Source organism: Agelaius tricolor, unplaced genomic scaffold, assembly GCF_023055355.1.
Source record: "Agelaius tricolor isolate 1412-34295 unplaced genomic scaffold, bAgeTri1.0.p SCAF_5, whole genome shotgun sequence".
In the NCBI taxonomy this organism is placed as follows: Eukaryota; Metazoa; Chordata; class Aves; order Passeriformes; family Icteridae; genus Agelaius; species Agelaius tricolor.
In genome coordinates, this window is record NW_027269265.1 from 48,677,604 (window position 1) to 48,701,729 (window position 24,126).

Consider the following 24,126-nt stretch of genomic DNA (forward strand, 5'->3'; position numbering starts at 1 on the left):
TGTTAGGGATTTAATTCAATCAGAAAACACAGCCTAAGCATTAGAAAAGACTTCACTTCAGAATTCAGTAGGGTTTATTCTACAAATCTTAGATCAATGCCAATGATACAAGTTTTATGAATTCTCATTAAAAATACAAGTCAGTATAAAGATTCCAATAGTAATATAATGCATGATGATTCAGTTTCAAAATTTAAGGAATGAATCTGTGTTTTGGACCATGCTACTGAAAAGGGGAACACAATGTAGAAAGAATATTTAGTTTACCTCCCTTTACTTGAGGAGGGGCCTGTGCCTTATTGCCACAATACCTGAAAAAGCAATATGAAGTGCATAGCAGCCTTGCCTATACAGTCTCTAGGCAAAACTGTTGAATTTAGTATCATAGTCCTCCTCCCCCTAGTTCTGGTCATTAAGGTACATTTTGATAGCCTGATATCATTATTATAACTTAAAGCTATTGCAATACCATCCCCAAAATGGTTATAAACATCAGTCCTTGGAGCTGTAAAATGTTCTTGTGATGCACTGACACTTTTTCACCATGTTAACCATTTTGCCCAGTCTTTCCAGGAACACTAAATACATTCCAATTAGAGGTGAATTAGTTCCATATTCAAAACTCTCCTAGGATTTAAATGAATTCTCAGTGCAGTCTAATATTTAAATGTGTTGTTTATAGCTTCAGGCACAATTAGAATGTAAATCAGACCTGTTTTCTTGACCCTAGCCCTCTGATGTGATGGAAGGTGTGCTAGCTTTCAAGGAACAGCTGGAATTTGGCCCCAGAATTGCTAGACCAAATGCTTTGGATTGGGGGAGAACAAAACTACCCTTTTTTTCTAGGAGCTGCCTGCACTTGCAAGGGGATTCAGCTTCATAAAGCCACACCCTAAGCCTAAATTTTAGAGAAAGTTTAGTTCTCACGAGAGGTAACTCTTGACAAGATGTGCACCTCATCCCCCAAATGCTGTAGTACATCTGTTTATTCCCAGTGACATTTTGACCCTGTCAAGCCAGTGGGCATCTGTGGCTGAGCCCAGTCATTTCTTGTAGCAGAACCACGCGGACGGCGCGGAGCAAGGATCATGCATGGATCTGCAGCAGCACACAGGGAGTGAGGCTGAACAATATGCACACAGCTCTGAACAGGACTTTGGTGCAGACAGTGACGCTTAACTGAAACTCAGCTTTTAGCAAAAGATTATAGCATAATACAGAAATCTGAAAGAAAAGGGTCAAAAGAAGCCACTGACTTCCATGCACCAGTTAAAGAAAAAACCCCTCTTGCATAAACTGAGCAGCTGCACAGAACAAGCACCCAACTTGGCTACACCAATACATCTTTTCTGCTGTAGGAATTTTCAAAAATTATCCACCCAACATCATACTACCATGTTTTAGCATCATACCAAAATGTAGTACTAAGCCATCATGCAGGTTTGGGGAATTTCTTCTGCTGTACTAAACACTGCTGTGCTTGCTTTGAATACATATTGTCAGTCTGATTTGTCTTTGTAGTAGATGCATCTTTAACAGTCACATTTAATCTGAAGTAAAAAAAAGTTCAGTAGCCCATACTGAGCTGTTGTCCAGTCAAAGTGACAAAAAAAATACAAGGTTGTCATTAAACTGCATATATTCTAGAAAAGGGAGTTACTTTGCATTTAAGTCACATTTAATAGAAGACAAGTTGGTCTGAAACTGAACTGATTCTATTTAGAACAAAGTATGGCACAGATTCCCAATACCTATGGACACTGTGTAAATAAGACATTTTTCTCTTTGCAATGATTATCAATTCGCCAAAAACAGTATAATAGTCAAAAGGGAAGGGTGAAGGAAAACAGATTTAGGAGAAGAAATAAAAAATGCCTAAGAATTGAAAATAAATGACTTCTTTTGTAAGAAACTTTATTTAACTTCATTTTTAAAAATGCATTCTCTCCTCAGAACAAATGCCACCATAAAAAAAAAAAAATTGCAGTAGCACACACTTGCACTCAAAAGGAAACATGCAAAACTGATGGCTGAAAAATTTTTGCATAAAAATCGTAGACTTCAGGCAAAAGCTTGCCCCTGTGTACCTTTAGGGACCCCAGACCATGAACAGCTTTCAGTGCAATGTCTCTTGCTTCCAATTGGTGGGGAAACATATGGCAGGAGCTTGTCTTCTGACAGCTACGCTCTCCCAGATGTTTGAAGCAAAAACAGTCTCAGCTATGTTTTAAAACATCATTGCTAAACTGTTGCAGGAAGTACAAACAGAATTCAAGAAAATGTCAGAATCCAGTGAAGAAAAACTTTTGAGATCTACCCTGTGCCATACACTTCTTAAAAAAAAAATTAGACAGAAAAACAAATTTTATTAATACACCCTCTTTAAATTTTTTATTTCTGAAAGCAGCTTTTTATGCAAATCAAAAGCAGTTCCTGAGTAACTGCAGTAAACAGTGTCTTTTAAATATATTTGCGCCTCAGCTCTTCTGTTTTGGTTCTTCCTTGTTTTTCTCCCCAGTTTTCAAGTTTAATCTCAGTTCTTTTTCAAAAATGTGCAAGTTCAGTTAGCATCGTTTCCAGAAGTCCACAGCTTGCAGGTCTTCCTGCAAGAACTCTAAGATCTGCACATACCTAGGCTGTAGTCCTACCCTATTGCAGGCTTTGCTCTCAGACCTGTACAGGATGTGCCCTCACGTCTTCTTCAGCATGCGCCGGGACTGCCACGTGTGGAACTTATTGTAGGCTGTCTGCAGCATCTCTTCTATATGACTTACCAACTGAAACAGGAAAAGGGAGAAAACATTGTCCCAGCTGCTGGAAAACAGATCCCCTCCCCTTCCTTTCAGGAGCATTCTTGCTTTTATTCACTACGAGTAATCTGAGGCTCTGTTGTAAAATATCCATAGAGGGAGCAGTGCAGAGAGCTGCTGAGCTGAAAGGGAAGGGGGAAGTGACCCCTCCATTGTGCTGTCTCTTCTGGTATTAATTAGTCTGTGACCACTTCAGAACTCTCCCCCCATGTCAGATTTGAAGTTGCTCAAGTTCTACTACATAGTGGAAGTGAAAAATGAAACGTGACTTCCCCTTTCTTTCTATCACTCCTGTAATTTCAGGTTACAGTTCTTGTCAGTTGCTGGCATCAGTCAGCAAACTGGACAGGGAGAGGCAACTGCTTAAGTGTGTACCCAATTTCCCTCTATCCATTTCCTAGTCAACAAAAAAATTAAAATGCCCTAAGATAAGAAGTAACAAACCTATCATCTTCTCATAGTTAAGAATGAAATTAATATGCACCCACATAATTAAACAGTACTTTCGCCTTACATTTGTGCTTAAATATTGTCTCCGAATCTTTTCTTGGAATGGGCAGAGCTTTGTAACCTGAAATCTTTCCAAGTTGCTCCTCATTTTCACAACCTGAGAGAGACAGAAACCAGTATTACAATACTGAAGAATTACAGTAAGACAAAGTTTCATTTCCTTTAACAAACTGTTCTCCAGCAAAACCTTATAACTAATTCTGGGGCTACTTCAAGTTTGTGTAGTTTGACGAAGGAAAGTTATTCAAATATCAGTCTCTAACACTTCTCTGTATTTATTTTTGAGGTAAGTGCAGTATGACTGAAAGTGCAGTGTGCCACTCTGATTATTACCTCCTTAATAAACACTATAAATAGATACAAGATATTCACAAAATGTTTTTCTTTTGCAAGCAAAGACTGGATTTTCAGGCCAGATTTTGCAGCAGATATGCAAATGTATCTGAATGCAAATTTTAATCTTTGTTATCCATGTGAGTTCAAAAGTAACAGAAAAATAGTTACAGTCATAGACCTGGCTGTAGACAAACATCTGTCCTTGAAGGCAACTTAGTTCTCAAGAGGTGTATTCTGAAGGTATGACAGTGATCTTGCAATGGATAGAAGAATAAGGGATAGTTGCTTGCACTGTCAATGTGGAGGTTATTTCTTGGAGCTGGGGAAGGGAGGCTTTAGTTTTTTTGTTTTGAACTGGAATGAGAACCCTGCAGCTGCAACTGAGCTGCCCATTTCTGTTTGAAACTGGCTAACAGCTAGTGCTTCTGAAAGGAGCTAACAGGCAGGCAGGGACAAGGATGATTTTAATTAATAGTACCAGCAGAACTACTGAGAAAAATAAGGTTTCATGTTATTTTGTGATTTTCATTTCTAGGGATGAGTAGGTGCTGTACTGATTTGATGCATGTGTATTAGTTCCATACTTCAGTAATGACAGCCATTGTAAACCACATCATAACCAACCAGGGCCATAAGAGGGAGCTCTGCCTTACCTTTTCTTCTAGGAATGGCGTGTTAACAGGGAAGCAGGACCAGAAGTGTCGTAGCAGTTCCCCTACTGCCACATACAAGTGTTTTAGTTCAGACTGAATGTCATTTGGCACCATCTCTGCAACAGGAAAAAGGGGTTTTTCACATCACTCAAAGGATCCCATGAAAAATGAGAACTAAGGCTAACAAAGGAGCTCAGTGATGTACACTTCCACTACACAGAATGACTGGCAGGGAGGGGACACTGAGATGTCTCACAGCAATTAGATCAAGACTATCAGCAGCTGTTAGATCAGGTCAGCTGCTATTTATGGCTCTATACTTGGAAGCTCTTGTATTATTTAGGAAGATCCATGCCAGGCAAAGAATGGACACCAAACCTAATCCAGGATTAGAAGCAGTATATTTGTATTGTTCTAACTGTGTGGCATACAAGTAGTATATTTGTATTGTTCTAACAACATGGCAGTGCTGCTGCTGGCTTGTCCCAACAGCACAGTGCTAAGAACTCTGTGGTGGGTACTTCAAGTTCTTCCTTCTATCTTATGTTGGTAATATGGTTACAGCATGTGAAAAATGAAAAATCCAGACAAAAGAAAAAAGAACTGTGTTCCAGACACTCTTAGAGAAGACAGAGTGACAGGGTTCAAGAACAAGGAAAGAGCCACAGCTGTAAAAACCCAAACAAAAAGTACAAGTAGTCACTGAGGATGAGCACAGTGAACTGAACAGTGAATATCAAATTTTAGGATGAGGTTGTTAAAACAAAGTGGTGGTCAAGCTCAAAGAAGTGAAGTGTAGCACCCTATATGTCAATCAGGATGGCTAAGAAATCCTCACCACTGCTTGCTGATTCCTTTTATTTCAGTACCATAAAGAACTCATACTTGTTTTTCAGCTGCCTGAATTAATTTCTGCTGCTTTTCAGACTAAGTAATACAAGATAAACTGGAAAACTGTAATAAATCCCAAGAATAGGGATTCATCTGCTGTGAGACTGAAGAGACAGGAACTCAAACTGGCAGCAATGTGGCAATAGGGAAAGGAGTGGTTGAATGGAGGTGTGAGGAGGAGAGGCTGTCTGATTTGCCCTTGCAGTCTACAAAGAAAAGTTGTCCTTTTTTCACAGCAAGCTGTGAATCTTAAATGCAGGCTGCAAAAAGCTTAGTTTCAGATTATTATCTAGGCTTTGCTTCCTTAAGAGTTTTCAGAGTATGTTATATTCTACAATCCAGAGGAAAAAAAAAGCTGAACAAGCTTTTTAAAACCCCACATCTGTAAGATAATTTGGTATCTATCAGGTGTTTCCTTCATTAATTGCTGTATAAAATGTTCTCTTGTTCACTTGCCTCAGCACTGGTGTAGCCATTACCACCCTCATGGTGTGGCTGGTGGTGGCATGTGCTTTTCTTTTGTTGCTGTAACCCAGTACTACTCCAGCTACACATTTCCATGCTTTCCTTTATTACTGGAACATGTTTAAGGGAGAGATGAACCAGCAAGCCAGCTAGTGCTGTGCAATGCACCAGGATACAATTAAAGCATTAGACACCCCAAATCCTTACGGTTTATGGCTTGCTGTGTTCCACCCTGCATAAGTGCTCCTCCAGGTGACAGGACTGCAATAGTGCTGGCAGCATCACCACTTGAAAGAACCTGGAGAGAAAGGGAACAAGTATTTCAGGTCATTTTTTCTAATAAATTCGTTTAAAAATAAGATTAGTTGAACACCTATATGGAAGTTCAGGTTCTGCTCTTTTCCAGAATTATGTGCTATAGCTTGTTTGCAGTGAAAACTCTCTAATTAATTGTAACCTTTTCTTTGCCTAGACCTTGAACAGGCTGTGCACTTACTCTGAAATAAGACAGAAGTGTACTGTTACTATGCAGATGTGTAGCAGAATTGTGGCTGCTTTACTCAGGGCCAAACTAGGTTTACAAACAGCCACGTTCAGATGCTGGCTGGGGAGACTGACCACAGGGCTCTGCTGCCCTCCAGGTGCCAGCACAGAGCTTCTGTGCAGCCCACAGCACACTGACAGCCTAAGTGCATTTAGGAGCAAAAGGCCAGTTCAATTGAAAACCTGCTCACTGTAACCTCCTAAACTTCTCAGGGTGGATGAATACACTGGCCTGGGCATGACTCTCCTCCTTTACTACCTTATACCTTAACTGTTTCCTCAAAAGAAAGTAGGAATAGAAGAATATAACTGAGCATCAGCAATGACTCAGTTTCCTCTAGTGTAGATTTTAAACTTAACAGCTCAAAAGGTATCATCTAAACCTTTAAAATAAATCAGTTAACAGAAATTGGAGATTACTGAATCATGGTAAACTTCAATTGACACGAGACACAAAATTGTATAGAAAGTAAGATGCTAAGCTAAGATCAAGAGGGGCATTTTAAAATGTATTTCCATACCTGAGTTAGTTTGGGTACATATGCTTCCATTTCTTGTCTAATACTCTGAAATGAATTAATTATATCCTGACTAGTTGCATATTGCTGTGATTGAATTGGAGTTGGACCATGGTAATACCTGTGAGGTGAGAAAAGGGAAGGGAAAAGTGTTACTAGTAAGAGTAAAATAAGAGAAAATTCCTGGACAGTTCTTCTACTGTTTCTAATTTTAGATGCTTTGCAACTGTTACCAGTACTTTATTTACTGACAAAGTACAATATATTGCCACATGGGAAGAGGCTGAGTTAGGGATGGCATGGCAGCAAATAACAGCTTCAGTTGTTGAATCTGTGATCGTCATTTTGCCAATGAGAAGGTACCTTTGCCACCAAATTCTGGAAATACCATTAGAATGGAGCAATTCACTTTTAACTGAAATTAATGTAAATGAAGTTAGGTGCACATGTGGAACTGTTCTCTTTCTGGTGGTACTGCTCCTTTTCTGATGTTACATCTATGGTTCTCAAACTCAAAGGTCTAGAAAACAGGAGGACTACCACTAGAAAAATCTTAGACCAGTGAGCAGTCCAAACTATCCCAACTGCACTTTTTTGCCTGGGAGAGGATTTTTCTTGGAATTCCAAATATTTTCATATGTAACACATTTTTCCACTGAAAGCTGCAATGATGTGCTGAACTGTGAACAGAGCTCTGTTAGGCTTTCACAAAAATTACATGTCAAGGTCATTCAGGTTGGCTTAGAGACTTAACCCTCTGAAAAGTAAGATGGAATATGGCAGGGGTGTTGGACTAGATGATCTCCAGATGTTCCTCTGAGAAATAAAACTACAAATTTAAGGGGAAACTGGTTTATGCAAAAGTTCATATTAGGTTCCTAAACTCAGTTGTAACACACCTGAGTGTGGCACAGCAGGGACTAAATTAGCTGGTCCTGTGTGGGCTGTGATGAAACCCCTGCTAAACTGGCTCTGCTGAAATAGCTGTGCATTATTTTAACTTACCTATCAGACTTCTTTAAGTTTAGTGCAATAGTTTTAACGCTATTATTCTTTGATAAATCTTCGTATTCAATGGCCTCCTGCAGTTTTACCTAAAATTAGCCAAATAACGATACGTGTTACTAATGAAGGCACAAGTCCATACATCCAGTGCTTTCTTCTGCTGCATCAAGTTTGAGCTGAAGGGTTACTAAAACCTAAAAGAAAACCCAGGTATGGAATGATTCATGCCTACCCTGCAGAGAGAGTGATGCCCAGTGTTGTTCAGGATGGGCCATTTGGAAATCTTGGCACCATTGCTTTTTGTCCAGATTCTGCTAAAATTAGGCAGTCCCTGCCACTTCCAAAACATGTTCCAAAAGGTATACATAGATAATAATTTCTGCTCTCTATTTATGTCTATCTAACTCCAGTTTAGCAGAAATACTCATGATTTAATAGCTGGTGCATAGGAGTCCAAGACTAAAACCACAGTAATTATCCCAAGCTATCTGGTGACAGCAGAGCTGTGGAGTATTAGCAGTGAGAGGTAACAGCACAGTGACATCAGACTTTGTACAACTGGAAAACTATTTCTGAAGTCTCCTATTCTCCTGCTAATCTTTCACTCTCCTTTTCATCACATTTCTTCTAGTCTTGCTATATAATTTTCTGCTCAGTAAAACTTTACAGCTTTTGAGGAAAGTCAAAGACTACCTCAACACTTGCCAGCACATATATTCTACAAGGTTTTCTCACAATGTAACCAAGTTTTGAGTCTCTGATGTTTTCTGTTTAGGCTGTCAGCTCCAGGAAGAGTATTCAATTCAGTTTTATAGCAATTACAGTACTCTCACTTTGTGAGCTGCTCTGGTTAGTCTAGACCAGGCTGTTGCCCTGTATTTCACTGCACCAGGTGTCACTACACTCAGTTCAACCTCACTTCAGTTTCTGACTAAGATGAAGGCTGTCATGTGCCAGTTTCATCATCCCCTCCACAAACAACACACTTGACAGGTTACTATTGGTGCTTGAACACCAATATCCTTTTCTGATGGATGTTCTCTAGAAGTTTTCAGGCATTTGAAAGAAAAACAAAAGGAAGGAGGCTGAAACTAGAACTGCAGCAAATGGAAAGAACCAGATTTCTGAGTCTAATCTGAAGTATCTTTGAATTTTTTACTTTCATTGGGCACTACTGAGGAGAAAAACAGCACAATACTTCAATGTGTAACTTATTTGTGTTTACTAACAGAGGAAACAGGGCTTCTTACAGGCTGTCAGGTTGTTATTCTATATACTAAGGCTAAAAAAGTTTTACTTCAGATGTGTCATAAACCAAGTAAGGAACTTCCAGCAATTTTTTTGAGAGACATAGCTTCCAGTTCCATTCAGTTAGAATCACATCAGCTAACTTTATACCTTTTTCAGTGGTGGCTGAAAGAAATCTGAATCCCTGGAGTTTCCATCCGTACTGCTGGTCTCACTGTAATGGTCATTTTGTGCTTCTCTTAAAATAGAGAAACAGCATTAAGAAGAATTCACCTCACAGGAAACTTAAGATACAAGCTAGAGACAAAGTAAATACATCTGTTTCAAAAACTTCATATGCACAGTCACATACTTTTTTCCCCTTATGTCTTAATTTCTAGCAGTTGGTGTAGACAGAAGGAACCAACTCCTCACATGAACCCTGTTTGTCACAGGGGAAATTCCACAGCAGGGGAAGGTGCTGGTCCCTCTCTTCAGAAATAGCAGCATGCCAACAGTGCATGTGGGACACAGCAAAATCATGGCTAAATTAGAAACACTTTGTATACACAGTTATGCAACCAGGTATTAGCAGAGCTCTGGGAGCCCTGCAGTACAACTGTTCCAGGAGCCCTATCCTGTTGTGCCTTTCTGAGGAACAAACACACTTTGCCCAAAAGAGATTGCTTAAGGTGCAGGGTACAATTTGTGCAAAACAGAACAATGTGAGGGAGCCCAGCCAAACAGAAGGAAGTTTTAACTAAGATCTCTCACAGTCAAGGTCTGCAGGATTTGGGTAGAGTAGTAATCCTTGCTGGTTGTCCATGAAGCAGTTGTAGAGCAGGTGACCTGACAGGGTGTTTTTGGTCAGGGGCAGAGTACTGCACCTGAGCAGTCTTTCATCTGATCCACCTATGCCACACTGCAGGAAGCCCCAGCAGACCTGCTCCTGGAAGGCAGGAAATAGGAAATCCCTGCACCAGACCTCACCTCCACTACTTCTGCTGCCTTCACCAGGGCTAGACATCTAAGGCAGACCCATTCTTTTCTTTTTAATCTGCTTTATATCATAACTCAGTTAAAAATAGCAGTCATCATTTCAAACAGCTCTGAAAAACTTCTATAAAGAAAAATGAAACCTAAAGGTATTTTCATTTTTAGAGGAAAATAATTAATTCATAAAAAAATTAAAAGGTTGTATGAATAACTGAAGATATGCTTTTGTTTTGGAAATTCCTTAAAATTTACTCCAAAAATCTATTACACAACACTGAAACTTACTGTTTCCTGAGGCCAGCTGCAAGGACCATGGCACTGTGATGATTAAAGCGTTTTATGATGGCAGCATTGCTGCTTTCTCTAGCAGACTTTGAGGCATTTGATGTGGAGGCCACAGAAGCAACACCATAGCCCTGCAAAGAAAACAACATTGATTCCCTCTTGGCTCCCAGAGCAGCAGGACAGTTCTGTTTTCCCTTGAGTCAGGAAGCCACCTCCTCTGGATCATCATCATCCAGAATTGTTTTCCTACTTTTGCCCTCCCATCTCCTTATGTACTTTGAAAAGTCTGCAGTGCCTATTGTATTCTGCTAACACTTGGCAATTTAGAGGTGTTAGAGAGAAGGTAACAAGTCTTATACAGGTAATTTTATGAGACCATGATATAAGTAAAAACTGAACTAGCTTAAAAAAATTAAGGATAACCTGTGCAAAACAGGCATTGATGGCAAGGAAAAGACAGCAATTGTTTCACTGATTGATTTTTAACATCTAGTGGGACACCAGCAGCCTACAGGCTAAAATATACCTGTCAGGAGGATGTGATACCACTAGAAAATTCAAAAAAACTTCAAGCCTTAGAATGCTGGCAGAGTTCCCCATTTGCCAGGTGGCACTTTACCCCATGGGCAGTTTCATGCTTGCTGTTAATCAGCCTCAAAAGCAAATCAGGGCAGTTTGTAGAGCACTTCAAACACACCTATCCTAAACTCATGGTCCAGTTTCAGGCTGCTAACTTTGGACAACTCCCACAAAAAGAAAATGAAAAAAGAAAATACAAAAAAACACTACTAAAAAACTTTAAAATGCACCTTCATTATTAACTACAACTGAACAGTTTCAGTTACATCAAGTGCAGAAAAGCACATCTCTAAGTTACTTCACATTATGGTATGCCATTGATATGAATTGTTTTAACTTGTTCTTGGAGGCAGGTAATAGTTCAAGTTAGTTGTAATTTTAGCAAAAAAAGGTATTTGAAGCTCAACAAAGAACACTGCATTAAGTGTCCTTCAGTTAGGCTGAATCAAGTAGCAGTGTTCAAAGTAAGAACTAATCAAAGACTTTATCCTGGTTTGTGCTACTCTTCTGTACATTGTCACAGACTCTAAAAGGTAAGAAGAGTTCACTTTAGACTAAAAAGCCCAATGTAAGAGCAATTCTTTAAAGAAGGGAAGTCCTGTATTTACACCCTGCACAGCAAGGCAGATGTGACCAGACAGGTCCATGGGCACGGTCTCCATTTCCCTTCACATACACAACAGCAGCAATGTTGAGTACCCAACCACTGCACCTGCCTAGTAAGGGATTTGTTTTAGAATTAGCATCTGTAGTGGTTTTAAAAGAAATATCCACTTAAATGTAAGTAACAAAGGGGTGTGGTTTTCTTTTGGATTTTTTTGTTTGTTTTCTGTTTAGTTTCCCCAAGTACTTACTTCATCTAATGTTTTATCTTCCAAAGCTGTTAAATCTATCAGAGGGTTTTTCACTCCTTGAGACACCATTGCTTTTAATCCTGTGTGAAACAAATTTTAAAAAATCATGAAAAAACTGTGTCTAAACAAACAGCATAACTATAGGATCATTAGCTTATATTTCATCTTTAAAAGAAGACAGGGGTTCTGCACAGGCCCAAATAACACTGGGACTAAAACTTTAAACCCTTTATAAAGTTCCATTTAAAATGAGCAATAAATGTGGGTGGGAAGTTACTCCAAAACATCTTCCTACTAATTAGCCCAGTTTTCACCAACTTCTACACATCACTGAACACTGATTAAAAAAATAAATTGAGATGCAGTTATAGTAGTGGGATCTGGGAAGCCAAAATTGCATTTCTTCTAATTTTGGCACTGTTCTGCTGCCCTGCCTGGGCACTATGACAGTTTATATCTGGTGATAGCTTTGACTTGTGAAGGGTTTTGCATTCCTAATAGAAGGGTTTCAATACATATTATGGAATGGTGGTAAGTGGTCCCAACTCTCCACATTTCTGTATCATCACAAACCTATCTCAAAAGTTCATAAAAAACTTGAGTCAGATAATATGTTAGAATTTCAGATTAAAAAGACTGACAGAGAAGAAGGATGACAACTCGTCTGGAAAATCTGGGCAAATAGGAATCTCATTTACTAAAACCCCATCTATTACAAAAGCTGTACCTGCTGTAAATTGTGCACATACTACAAAACAAAACCTATTGTGTACACAGAATTATTCCATAGTAACTGATGGCACATAATCAATCTACCAGGATGGCACGCTATGGAATTTGTAGTAAAGCTTACATCTAGTGCTGCCACTTTACAAAGGAAATTTGTTCCAAGAAATGCTCTCACTATGAAACATGCTCAGAATGGCAAAGCTGTAGCTAACTTTCCATGCCCATCTGTAGTTTTCAGAGACAACCAGCTTACCTTTCTCATCCAGTTTGGCACATTCTGCAAAGAGGTCTTTTGAGCCTGTATTGAGCCTGTCCCGATGAAAATAATGAGACTGAAAAAATCGTGTCCAGAATTCCCTCTCAGTCATGTTATGTGGAACATTCTCTGCATATTTCATTTTTACTGTGGACAAAACCCAGAACAATTACAAACTGTTCCACAAATCTTAACATGATATTTTAGATCACCATTTTCTTGATGGCTTCCTTGCTTTCTGGCTGCCTCCATTCACTCCCATTAAATGGAAGGGACTGCAGTAGTTAAGCATGAGTGAACAGGTACTCATTTATGCCTGTAAAGTTTTGAAAAGTACAGGTAACAGTGGCCTGAACACTCTTCAATTGCCCCCACACTAGGGGCCAAAATGAATCAGTGTTAGTGTTCATTACAGTGGATGGGAAATGATGGAAAACAGGTTATTTTTCCTCCCAAAGGTGATTTCATGAAAAATAACAATTAATTGGAACACTGAGTAGGAGAGTGTTGTGGAAATCAAACATTTACTTACAATTTAAAAAACAAGAAGTCAACACAAGTGAAAATGTTTTCATTTAATAAAATCTCAGATGAACATTTTAGTCTTTCTACAGTAAGACAGTAAAAAGACCAATCTTAAATGGATGTGTTTGGTATGTAAAACACTGCTCTTACCTGCAGGGTATGTCCGAAATATGGATTCAATAATATCCGAAGTCAAGTTGTACCTCAGCCCATTGCAGCCGTCTGTCTGAGGCCGTACATCAGCCTGAGAAAAAGCACACAGGGAAAAAAACAGTCATGTCTGGATGCTTTCTCTAACTGGAGAAGGAAAAGAACTGGAATCTTACAAGCAAGGTCTGCTGCAGGTACAAAAATCTTCTTCCTCCAGTAATCCATAGCGTATTTGATCGTACATAGGTATTTTAGAATGAGGAATGAACGAATAAACATGAATTACTTTATTATACTTGCCATTTAAGGGATGGTTTAACAAACAGACTGCAGGCTTTAGAAAGCAAAGAGCACTCCATTGGTCAAAACAAGGTATGATTAATTAATTTATGCTTATCCTTGTGTCAAAGTTAAAATAAGTAAGCATACTGTATATGCCTCATGTTTTATTGTTCACTCAACAGTTCAGCTAGTGAATGATCAGTGGCTATAATGAAGTGACAAAAAAGGATTTATGGCTCTTACACCTTATTCCCTTATACTATAAGTATACATAGTTATATACTAAAAACATTTTAGTGTAACTGATAAGTAACACTGAATTTAAAGCTTGAGGATTAGCCTTGGTCAGAACTTTGAACTTAGATCTCAGTGATCTCTTTAGGAAGCTCTGGAGGAGGAGTGCTCTGTCCAGTTCTCAGAAACAGGAAAAGTACATGATTGCACAGGCTGCTGCCTTTTCCTCCTTTTCCTGTGTACCTCAAGCCTAGCTTTTGTACCATCTTCTTCATAGGCTAACACATATTCTGAGCAGAGCCAGTCAGATTTAACTTTAATTGGGACACACAAGATATCTGAAAATTTCTTCTTCACAAATGCAGAGAACGCAAATGCAAAGATAACTAAGTGGTTTAAGAATGTTTCAGTTTTCAAGGTTTGGTGGGTTTACTATTCATTGTGTTTTGTTTTTTTTTAACATTAAGGTGTAAGAATAATGGGAGACAGGAAATCAGAGCAATCAAATTTGTCTGGCAGCTGATTTTGGTATTTCCATGGGGGGGAGGGGGGGGGGGGGGGGGAAGAAAACCAAATGGTTGTACAGCAGCTAAATTAAAACAATTCCTACCTCCTCTTTCCCTCCCAAATCCACTGTGGGCACAGTCATTACAAAGGTGGAAGTGGGATTCCATCTAAAGAGTCCCATCTGTGAGTTTTGTTGCAGAAGCAGAAACACATCTCTGTGTGAGCAACCTGATGTTGTACCTAGATTACTTTTAGACTGCACTGAATTTACTGAAGCACAGGTTCTACAAATGGGTAAAATAACTGAAAGTTAGAGAAAGGGAGAGAGAAAGTGAGCTTCCAGATACACAAGTTGTTCTTCAAGTAGCTGAAACATGTACTGGTTTAAAAAATTGAGGAGGGAATAAAATCCTTATGTGGAAAGGTTCATTTATGTGTGTCAATGCTGCCACAGATAGACTCTTCAATTTAGTGAGCTCATACATTTTAATCTAGCAACCATATATTCACATCACTCCTGTTTTACAGAAGGCAGAGCAGCAGCACAAACATCATCTGCCTATTGGCAATTTAAAGTTCAAATTGGGCATCTTAAACTGACAAAATTTTGAGGTTGAAGATTAGCAGGAAACCTTTTTTTTCTCCTTTACACTTGGAATAGCAGAGAGATGTTGAGGAATGAGGAAAGTTCCCGTATATGGGAATAAAGTGCATGAGCAGAACTCTCACTTTCCCCAATTTGTTTGCTCTAACATCCTATAAGTAAAGGTTCAACATACCAGGAATGCTGCAGAGATGCCCACATCCTGCTTATTAGGTGCTGCAGAATTATCCCCTGCATTCAGGCTTAAACGGTTGGCCCAGAATTCTTCAGCACTGATTACTTGGCTCACAACAAGGTCTTTATAGAGCTGAAACAAAACAGGATCTTCTTGCAGCATTCTGGTAAAAGAATGTATTGAATAGAATTGAAACACTGCAGAATAAATCACTAGTATTTCCACAACTAACACAAGTTCACAAAAGGAACAGAAACCAACTTATCTTTCAAAATGCTGTGCATTTCTTAACAAGACTGTGTAAACAACCAATGTCAATAGCACTGCTTGTCCGAAAAGACTTAAGAAATGGATGTTAACACTGAAAGTTAGAAAACAGTAATGCCTAAGAAAAAGTTAGTGTGGGATTCATGTCTTGTCCTGAAATGTTGTGTGGTGCTTTTGTGTCTTTGCACACCAGGACTGGAATCTTCTGAACTGCAAAAGCACAATGAATATTCTTGCTTTTCCATAAGAGAAATATGATGAGGGAGAAAAAAAAGGAGATCTGACTGCTGTCCAATTCTTGATTTAAGATCTTAAAATTCAGTAGCTACAGAGCTCTATTCTAGTGCAAGAGTATAGATCACAAAATATGTATGGGATAAGATCTCTTAAAACACATTACCCCAGTGGTTGATCATTTATGTTTCTACTGTGGTAGCAGTAGGATCTTCATCCTTTCATCAGGTAATCAGACATAGCACAAGTGTGAGACACGTTCCATGTCACTACTTCCACCAGGGAGCAACGTTTACAAAAGTTACCATCCACATATCAGGTATCACTACCCAAAATGCAGACTCTGCATCTGAATCTTCACTCATGCTTAAGCAGCTGGTTTTACAGCTGTGTACCTTATCAGAAACACACTGGGCTATTTTCAGGGAAGTGTGCATGTGTGTTCACAATCTGCCAATAACCCACCAGTCTCTAGCATGTACTCAGGGTCTTGATCAATTGCAAACAATGAAAAAAACCAGGAGTCTTATGGATACATGGTCTAGGGATGAACATGGGTAAACTGCAATCTGGACAGAATGAAAGCCTTTAGCTGCTCTAAGGACAAAGTAGGATGAGGTGGAAGTGAAAGCTTTGTGACAGGATTATTATGTTTTAACCAGCAGGGTCTCTCCAGTTTTTCTTATTGTCACAAGTATGGATTAGTGGCAATTCTTACAAATTAGTGCAGCTGAAAGCAGTCTGTTATTCTTGTTATTTCATTAAAGCTTGGAATTTTGGTACATACTCAACTCCCACATATCAACAAATGAAGGAAGTGCCATGGGGACTCTGGATGTTGTACCCTCCCACAACAGGCTGGATCTTTTCTGCCTGATCTGTTGCTAATGAAGTCCCATCACCAGACTTGGGCTTCTAATCAAGAGAACAAACTACAGCTGAGTAGGTGCAGGGATTCTGGCTTTTCTGTAACTAGAAAAGCTCCTGACACTTCATGGTGTGATGCTGTAAATCTCCATTTAAGGAGGCAAAGATTCAGAGCTAAGACTGCTCATGTTCTCAGCACCAATACTGTCAGAAAAAAAGGCACATAGCATAAAGAAACAAGTATGGGAACAGTGCCAATGCAGGCTGCACTGCTGCAGACCCTAGTGGTTGCTGCAGTACTGGAACCAGTTAATCCTGGTTGTGTCACAGCTCCAGCACAAGGGCTCTTGCCCTTCCACTGGGAAATCTCCTTGTTAAGATCCAGTTTGTCCCATGAGGCAATGCTCTCATGTTTTGAAAAATCTACGTTCAGAGCTAGAAGAGTCTTTGGAAATGGAAGCCATAGACACAGGATTCACAGCAGACACTAAAATGAAGTGAAATTTGTCAGGGGAGATGCAGAGAAGAGAGCTCTGTGGCCACAGGGATTGGATTAACAAACATGTTACGGGAACGGAAATGTATCTCAAGAGCCCATATGGGAAAAGGACTTAGGTCCTCAACATCTTCTCAAACAATTTCTTAGAATAAACATCCTGTATGCCAAATAACAAACTGCAGCCTCTCAAGTGAGATGCATGAAAATACCTAACAATTTAGTAGTCTATAAAAAATCAGGGAAGATTTGAGGAGCAAATGGGGCTTCATGGGGAGAAAAAAAAAATCACCAGGCTCCACAAAATTTCTGGAAAAGGAAAAAAAAAATTTCAAGCAGCTTTTCTAACTGATAGATATATATTTAAGAAGACTAAAGAGACAGGCTGCCAGTTGGGTGCTCTCCTCTCATAGCTATGGGTAAGAAAGACCGGGTGGCAGCCAGACTGGCTGCCTTGACACCTCAAGAACGTGTCACTAAGCACACAAGTGTAGTCTTAACGTGTGACAGTTATGCAAGTCTCAAGGAACTGCCTCGAAATTGAAAGCAGGGAGATTTTTACTAGGGAAACAAATGCTGCATCATTCATGATGTTGAAATAACAACAACTGTTAACAGAAATACACAATAGTTAGCTAGCAGTTAGAAGAAAAACCCAACAGACTTTTAGGCTGCTATCCCTTTACCTGTTCTTCTCCTCAAGTTCTTTATTAGCTTTCCTTTTGAACTTGGGCAAGAGCTGTTGAAGAAGATCCTTGACCGCATCTCGCTCCTTCACTGCTGTGCTTTCATTGGAGAAGTGGAAGTTGGTTGTGTCCCCTGCATGCAACACCAGCTGCAGCTGAATTTTAGCTTTACCCTCTGGACTGATTTTCTGGCCTAGATTGCAGAGAGACAGACAGTAAGCTTATACAAGAAACTGTTCTCCCTAGAGTATTTGCTTATAAGCAGTTATTCTCATCATCCAATTAAATACCATTACCCTGCATGTGAATTGCAGTTGTGAAAATGGAACAGTCAGTCTTCCCCTTGAATTAGATTGAATCCTGCACCTTGTTCACTCTAAAATACAAGACACAGACAGTAGCAGCCTGTTGCTTAATATCCTTCAGTTGCTGCTAGGAGTCCTGATTCATCTTTGAATTCCCCACAGCATCCATTAGAAAACTGCTGCAAATGAGGCTGTCATCACCTGGACACTTTAACCTGGAAGCAATCCAGGCTGCTGCTGAAAGGTGACCTCATTCCCCCTTTCCACTTCTTCCTGCTGCATTTCTTGTATGATTGCTAGTGTTTGTGCAGCAAGCTGAACCAAGGAACTGATCCACTGAAAAGTACCCCTTTTTGTTTTTGCAGCTGGCCCAGCTCCTGCAGAAGGACAGTGGTAGGAAAGCAGAGGTAGGGTGGGTAGGAGCACATGTGGATCCCAGTTTCCAGTGGTGAGCTAAGTGCAGTTAGCCACTAGTGCTCCCCAAGTTAATCACCAATGCCTCCAAGGTACTACTACACCCTCATGAGTCATAAGAATCTAATTTCTGCACCCATCCTCATAACCAGAGGGAGCAGAGGCTGGGACACCTATGCTTATGGACTGTTGTGCTATAGTGACTTTAGTGAAGCACTGCAAATGGCACTAACCTAACTTTTAATAGCAGCCTTTTCTCAAAAGCAAGTGGGAGACAGGAACCAGATGTCAACACTAAATCACCTTCTCTATTACAAATTTACAAAAACATCTCACCCTTTTTTTATTTCAGGTGACAAAAAGCACATCTTTCATCTAAGTTAAAAATACTTCAATGCCTATACATGTACATATTTAAAATACAAGGTGCTTAAGTGTAAGTTAATAGCTAAATAAAACCTTCACAAAGTTGATTATTATAGGTGAATGGGGCTTTTAAACTTCTTATCACTTTCATATTTAAGAAAATATCATCTTAGTTCTGATTCATCACACACTTTCAATCATGCTGCAGTGCCTGTATGTGACTTTAAACAGCAATAATCCCTAAACCATTACAAAGTGACACACACAACTCACTTTTTACTCCTTCTTTGGCATTAAAGCACATGATATATGAGCACTAATTGGAGCCAGAAAGGCAGCATGCTATAGACATCTACTGTTTAGTTTTGACTTGCAAGTACTCTGCTGTTGCAACAGCAAATGCTTATTCAGAATGTTACCAGCTAGGCCAAACTACAGAAGGTGACACTTCTGAAGCTATGGTCTGTTGGATGAAAATAAAACTGAGTTCATTTTATATGAAAATCCAAACAGCTTTAGATACTGAGTTAAACAGATGACATGCCAGATAGTTTCTGTGTTAGACTGAAAATCCTGTATGCTTCCTTGATCCTCCTCCCACCCTTCCCTCTACAAGCATATGGCATAGATTATTTTTCTGTTCAATTTATTGCAGAAGTTTATCAAAGTTAATAGTAAATGCAGCAGATGTAAGTTAAACATCTGAAGACTGCAGAAGTTCTGTGGTAGCATCCTTAAGCTGGTGATACTTTACCACAGTCCTGATCTCTGCTGCTACAGAGTAGCCTGGCCAGAGCTCCAGCCTCTTGCAACCTTCCTGAGGTAGCAGCACCTAGCACTGCATGGCAGGTGAGCTTTGTGTGACATTTAGGTCTCTGTGGCTCACTCACATTTGATGTCTGCATACATGTGGCTGACGGTGAAGCGGTCCTTGCCCTCGGGAGCCCAGGCAATGCGTTCGGCCATGAGGTACAGGGCCCCATCCTGCTTCTTTTGACGCACCTTCTTCACTATCAGCAGCACTTCTTCAGATGATGTTGCCATTGTGGCTACAATGAGCTGTTAAAAACATACAGTTGAGCTGATTAGCTGTGCTGTAACTCTTTCACTACTCCTATCTATATTAAAATATTATTTGTTCATGCCTATATCATTTTGAGAGTATTTCAGATAAATGTGCTCCCCTCTTTTAGTACAATCAGCAAATTTATTTAAACAAAATACTCCCACCTACCTAAAGAATTCATCTAATTATATTGCTGATACTGCTTTTGATCCACTAAAAGACCCACAAATCTTACATTTAAACTGATAACTAAATTTTCTGGTTTTACTCTCCTTTTACTGGTTTTTCTAGTTCAGAAGAATACTGAAGCTAAGCAATGACGAATTCCAAATCTCTGGTACTGGCAGCAATTCCCTTCTTCAGCGGGAATGGCAGATGCTAAGTCATTTCAGAAAAGGGAAGGATACAAGGTATGTGAAAAATCATGGATTTTCCGTTCACTGTGCTAAAGATAAGGTAGCCCAGTAAGACTCAGGTGTTCTTATTGTGGTGGCTTTTGCCCGTGGCTTGAACAATGTTTTGTACACTTGACAGCAACTGGCCAGTCCCTCTCCTCCAAAGTCTGAGGAACTAATGTTACATGTGCTACAGCACAATGATAATTCTGTCAGCAGTCTCAAACCAACAAGACTTTGGATTCTTGCTGCATTGTTCTCCCCAGCAGTCACTGTTATTCCTCTCCCCAGGTTCACCCTACAGCCTTAAAATTTTTCAAGAGATAAAAGATATGGCGAGTATTCCTATACTCTGTCAAAGTTTGGCACATTTATCAAAAGTGTACATATTTTTTTGATGAGTGTTGGTACACTTATCAAAAATGTACATCTTTGCTGAAAATGTTTAATATGTCCAGTTGCTGTATTTTGGGTATCATAAATTTTGTGTATCATAAACTTTACTACTGACATGCAAAATCATAGTTTTCCAATGCTAATGTGGATGTTGCATGTGCTTCAGAACACCTATAATATTGATGGGGTGCACACTGAAGTTCAGATTGTAACCTGCATCAGCTATCACACTACTAGTGGGTATCACAAAATGGTAGTTCTAAGCATTTAAATTCACATACCTTGTTTTTTCTTAAAACCCCCAAAAAACAACAAAACACCAACCAGCAGCAAGACAAGACATTTTATTATGACAATCTGGACAGTAGCACAGCATTCTCTTCAACAGAAGTCCTCCAAGTTCCTGTGCAAATGAGTTAACACACTAGATGGAAAGACATAATGGCAAAAGGGCTCTGCACTTATACTTCACTCCTTCACCATTCCAGCCATCCAAGGCTTTGCTAAAGAGTTCAGTCATGCTGAGCTGAATGTGGGGTTTCACATCAGCACCACTGCAGCAGTCACCAGAACACACTGTGCCACATTCAGAGCATCCTTGGTGATACTTCTTTCTCAAAGAAAACTGCATGGCATGATTTCAGGACTGTTCCCTAGCATAATCCATTACAGTCTGTCTCCCAGCAGCACTATTCCCTTTCAGTGCTATTCACACAACCATTTTATGTAGTTTCCTGTTGCGGGTCTGCAGTCTCATCAGCACCTTATCCTTACTGGAAAAAGGCAGCTGGCCACAGACTCTCAGAGACTGGAAACCTCACCAACCTCTGTGCAAGACTAGGGATTTGGTGTTTTTCTCCCTTTGTTACTTTATAGTCCTTTAAGGTCGTTATTATCCAATGCAATGGAGGCAAAGCCACAGAACACAAAGGAATTCAACCTGTACAGAACAGCAAGAAAAAGGCTCATTCTGATGCCAGCTGCTCTGCTTTTCTACCGTGCCATTTCACCTACCTACACCCAGTCTTTCAACTACAGAAGCAAAGAATCAGCAGCTACCAACTTCTCCTTCAGAGCCCTTCTAGTACCCTGCAGTGTGCAATCTGTGAGAGCACAATTATCCCGCAAGTGGCTCATTCCACCTTCTGGGAGGGTGAGCACATGGCTCATGCTGTTCTTCTTTCTGTCACTGCTGTACTTCCTTTTTCCTGCAGTAATTTACAGTGGCAGTGGGATGATACAACTCACAAGCACAGTAAGCATTACCCAAAATGGAGAAAACCCTGAGCTGTCTTTTGAACAGTACATCAGAAAGAATAAAAAAAAATGTTAATAATAGGGATTTAGGAAGGTTACCGTCTGTCACTAATGGAAACAAAATGGCTTTGTGTTACAAGAAGTACAGGAAAAATTCTAAAATAGGAATCTTGCTTCAAGATTTCATTCCCTGTCTCCTACAGGGAAGGCTACATCCTTGCTAAGCAAAGCACACACGTACACAGCTCAGCTCCTGGGGTTTTTTTGGGCATTTAAGGATTACTATGCAGCAGAGAGCCATCAATGATGTACTTGTTCCTGTCCAAATCTCATAACCTCAACATTTAACATCTGAAGCTTCCAGGAATCAGTACTATGGATGATGACACTGCTGCTGTGCAGGGCAAGAACTGCCACATGCACACAGAGAATTGCTGTTATTTTGTGGCTTTAAGTGATAATTTTAACCTGCTACAGCATTAGTGTTCTTCCGCGGCTGGTTCAAGTATGAATAGGAAGGTCAGACAATTTATTTTAAATTCTCCAGCAACAGAGCTTGGTCAACAGTTCTAAAAGCACTTGGATCAAGCAGAAGCTCTAACAATGAGGTACAACTTGTCATCAGGCCTGTCTCAGGGATGTTAATTTCAGCTGCAATTTACAATAGGCAAGGTCCATCAGGAAGCTTCAGTGTTGGCATAGACCAAAAGAAATGTTCTGTGTGCTTATCCACTTCCAGGCACTCCCCTCCCAGCTCTCTGGGAGCAAAGAGCTTCTGGAAATACCATCAAATTCGAACAGCTATCTTTCCTCCATTGCAGGGAATCTTCCTAACCACTCCTATCTTAAGATACAGTACCTCTCATCTGTGTTTTACAACACTTGTTCTGAACACTCTCCATTACCAGCACTTTACTCCAGTCTCTTTCCATATGGTTTTGTCGAGTTCTGAGCAGAAATAAAGGAAACGTTTGCACGTTTTAATAATCCTGACTTGGCCAGGGTGGGCACGGTCGGGCCCAGGGTGGGCACTGGCTGACAGATCAATGCAGGCCTTTCTGCTGCTGGGCTTCCGCTCCCCGCAGGCAACAGCAGAATCACAGAATATCTGTGCCAATGGCCCAGTCTGACCCGCAGCGGCACAGGGACGCTGCCAGCTCCGGGCGCGGGCAGAGCGGCGCCCCGCGGGTGGCAGGGATCTGTCAGCGGGATGGAGGAGCGGCAGCAGTGCCCCGGGCACACCGTGGGGGATACACGGTGCTGAGGGGCCAGCCCGGCCTCCCCCGATCCGCATCACCCACGCTGCGGGAGGGATGTCACCCTGCCACCAGAGCAGCCCGAGGACACCCGCACGGTGCCGGCGGGGAAGGCGCTGCCACGGCACCTCTTTGTCTGCCGCCCGCACCGGGCCGAGCGCGGGGCGAAGCCCGGTGCCCCGGCAGCGGTGCCGCCGGCGCAGCGCTGCCGTCTCCCCGCCACCGCCCGCGGCCCCGGGGAACGCAGATCGGCGGTGCCGCCGCCCCTTTCGTCCCTTCCCTCACCGCAGCTCCGGCTCGGCCACCGTCACACGTCCGCCAGGCAGGAAGGAAGCGCGGGAGGCCAAAGGCCGCCGCGGCACCAGCGCGACGCGGTCCCGCCGCCCCCGGGGACGGATCGCCGGGGCAACGCGGCCGTGAGGCGGATCGGGCCCCGCGGCCTGCCTGGCGCCGCCGTTCCCCCACGCCCCGCGCCGGCGGCTCTTACCGTGCGGGCTGCGCCGGGAGCTGCTCCGAGTGCGAGCGGCGCTACGGGGGTCGGGCCGCAGCCGCCGCCGGGGCCATGGGGCGGGCGGGGCGGGCACGTGACCGGAACGGGCCGCGGGGCGCCGGGGGTGGGGCCCGCAACACGTGACAAGGGGAGCGGCTCCGAAGCCGCGCGTCCCCGGCGGTCACGTGGCAGCAGCGCCCCTCCCGGCCCCCGCCCCGGTCACGTGACGGCCGCTCCCCCGTCGCCATGACGGCGGCGGGCGGAGGGGGCAGTTACGCGGCAGTAAAACGGTACCGCCACCGCCCCCCCGCCCCCATCCCCGCCGCACCCGGCCCGGCCCGTTTCCCGCCGTCACCCGTCCGCGCGGGGCCCGCTCGTCGCCCGCCATCGGCCCCGGCGGCCCGTCCTGCTCCGCTCCCGGGTCGGCGGCGCCGCCTCGCTGCGGGGGAGGGGCCTCCCCTCGGCCCCGGCCCGCGCGCCGGGAGGGAGGGGGCGCC

The 24,126-nt window shown here is 41.8% G+C and overlaps 1 protein-coding gene across 11 annotated transcripts; it reads right to left on the reverse strand.

Annotated features, from left to right (window-relative positions):
• Nucleotides 1–1,893: 1,893 nt before the first annotated feature.
• On the reverse strand, nt 1,894–23,761 carry GTF2H1 (general transcription factor IIH subunit 1). 11 transcript variants are annotated; one of them, XM_071427827.1, is made up of 15 exons: nt 23,627–23,761; nt 19,660–19,828; nt 17,685–17,877; nt 15,135–15,297; nt 13,333–13,426; nt 12,655–12,804; nt 11,673–11,752; nt 10,240–10,370; nt 9,130–9,217; nt 7,732–7,820; nt 6,730–6,847; nt 5,873–5,963; nt 4,310–4,425; nt 3,325–3,417; nt 1,894–2,777 (listed from the first exon to the last, which is right to left on the reverse strand). In XM_071427827.1, the coding sequence occupies exons 2-15, from the start codon at nt 19,811–19,813 to the stop codon at nt 2,691–2,693; spliced, it is 1,647 nt and encodes a 548-aa protein (XP_071283928.1). In that variant the 5' UTR covers nt 19,814–19,828; nt 23,627–23,761; the 3' UTR covers nt 1,894–2,690. The 11 variants fall into 11 exon arrangements, with proteins under 11 accessions (XP_071283928.1, XP_071283937.1, XP_071283926.1 ...); XM_071427836.1 differs by lacking the exon at nt 23,627–23,761 and adding an exon at nt 23,425–23,616; XM_071427825.1 differs by lacking the exon at nt 23,627–23,761 and adding an exon at nt 22,789–22,887.
• Nucleotides 23,762–24,126: the final 365 nt, after the last annotated feature.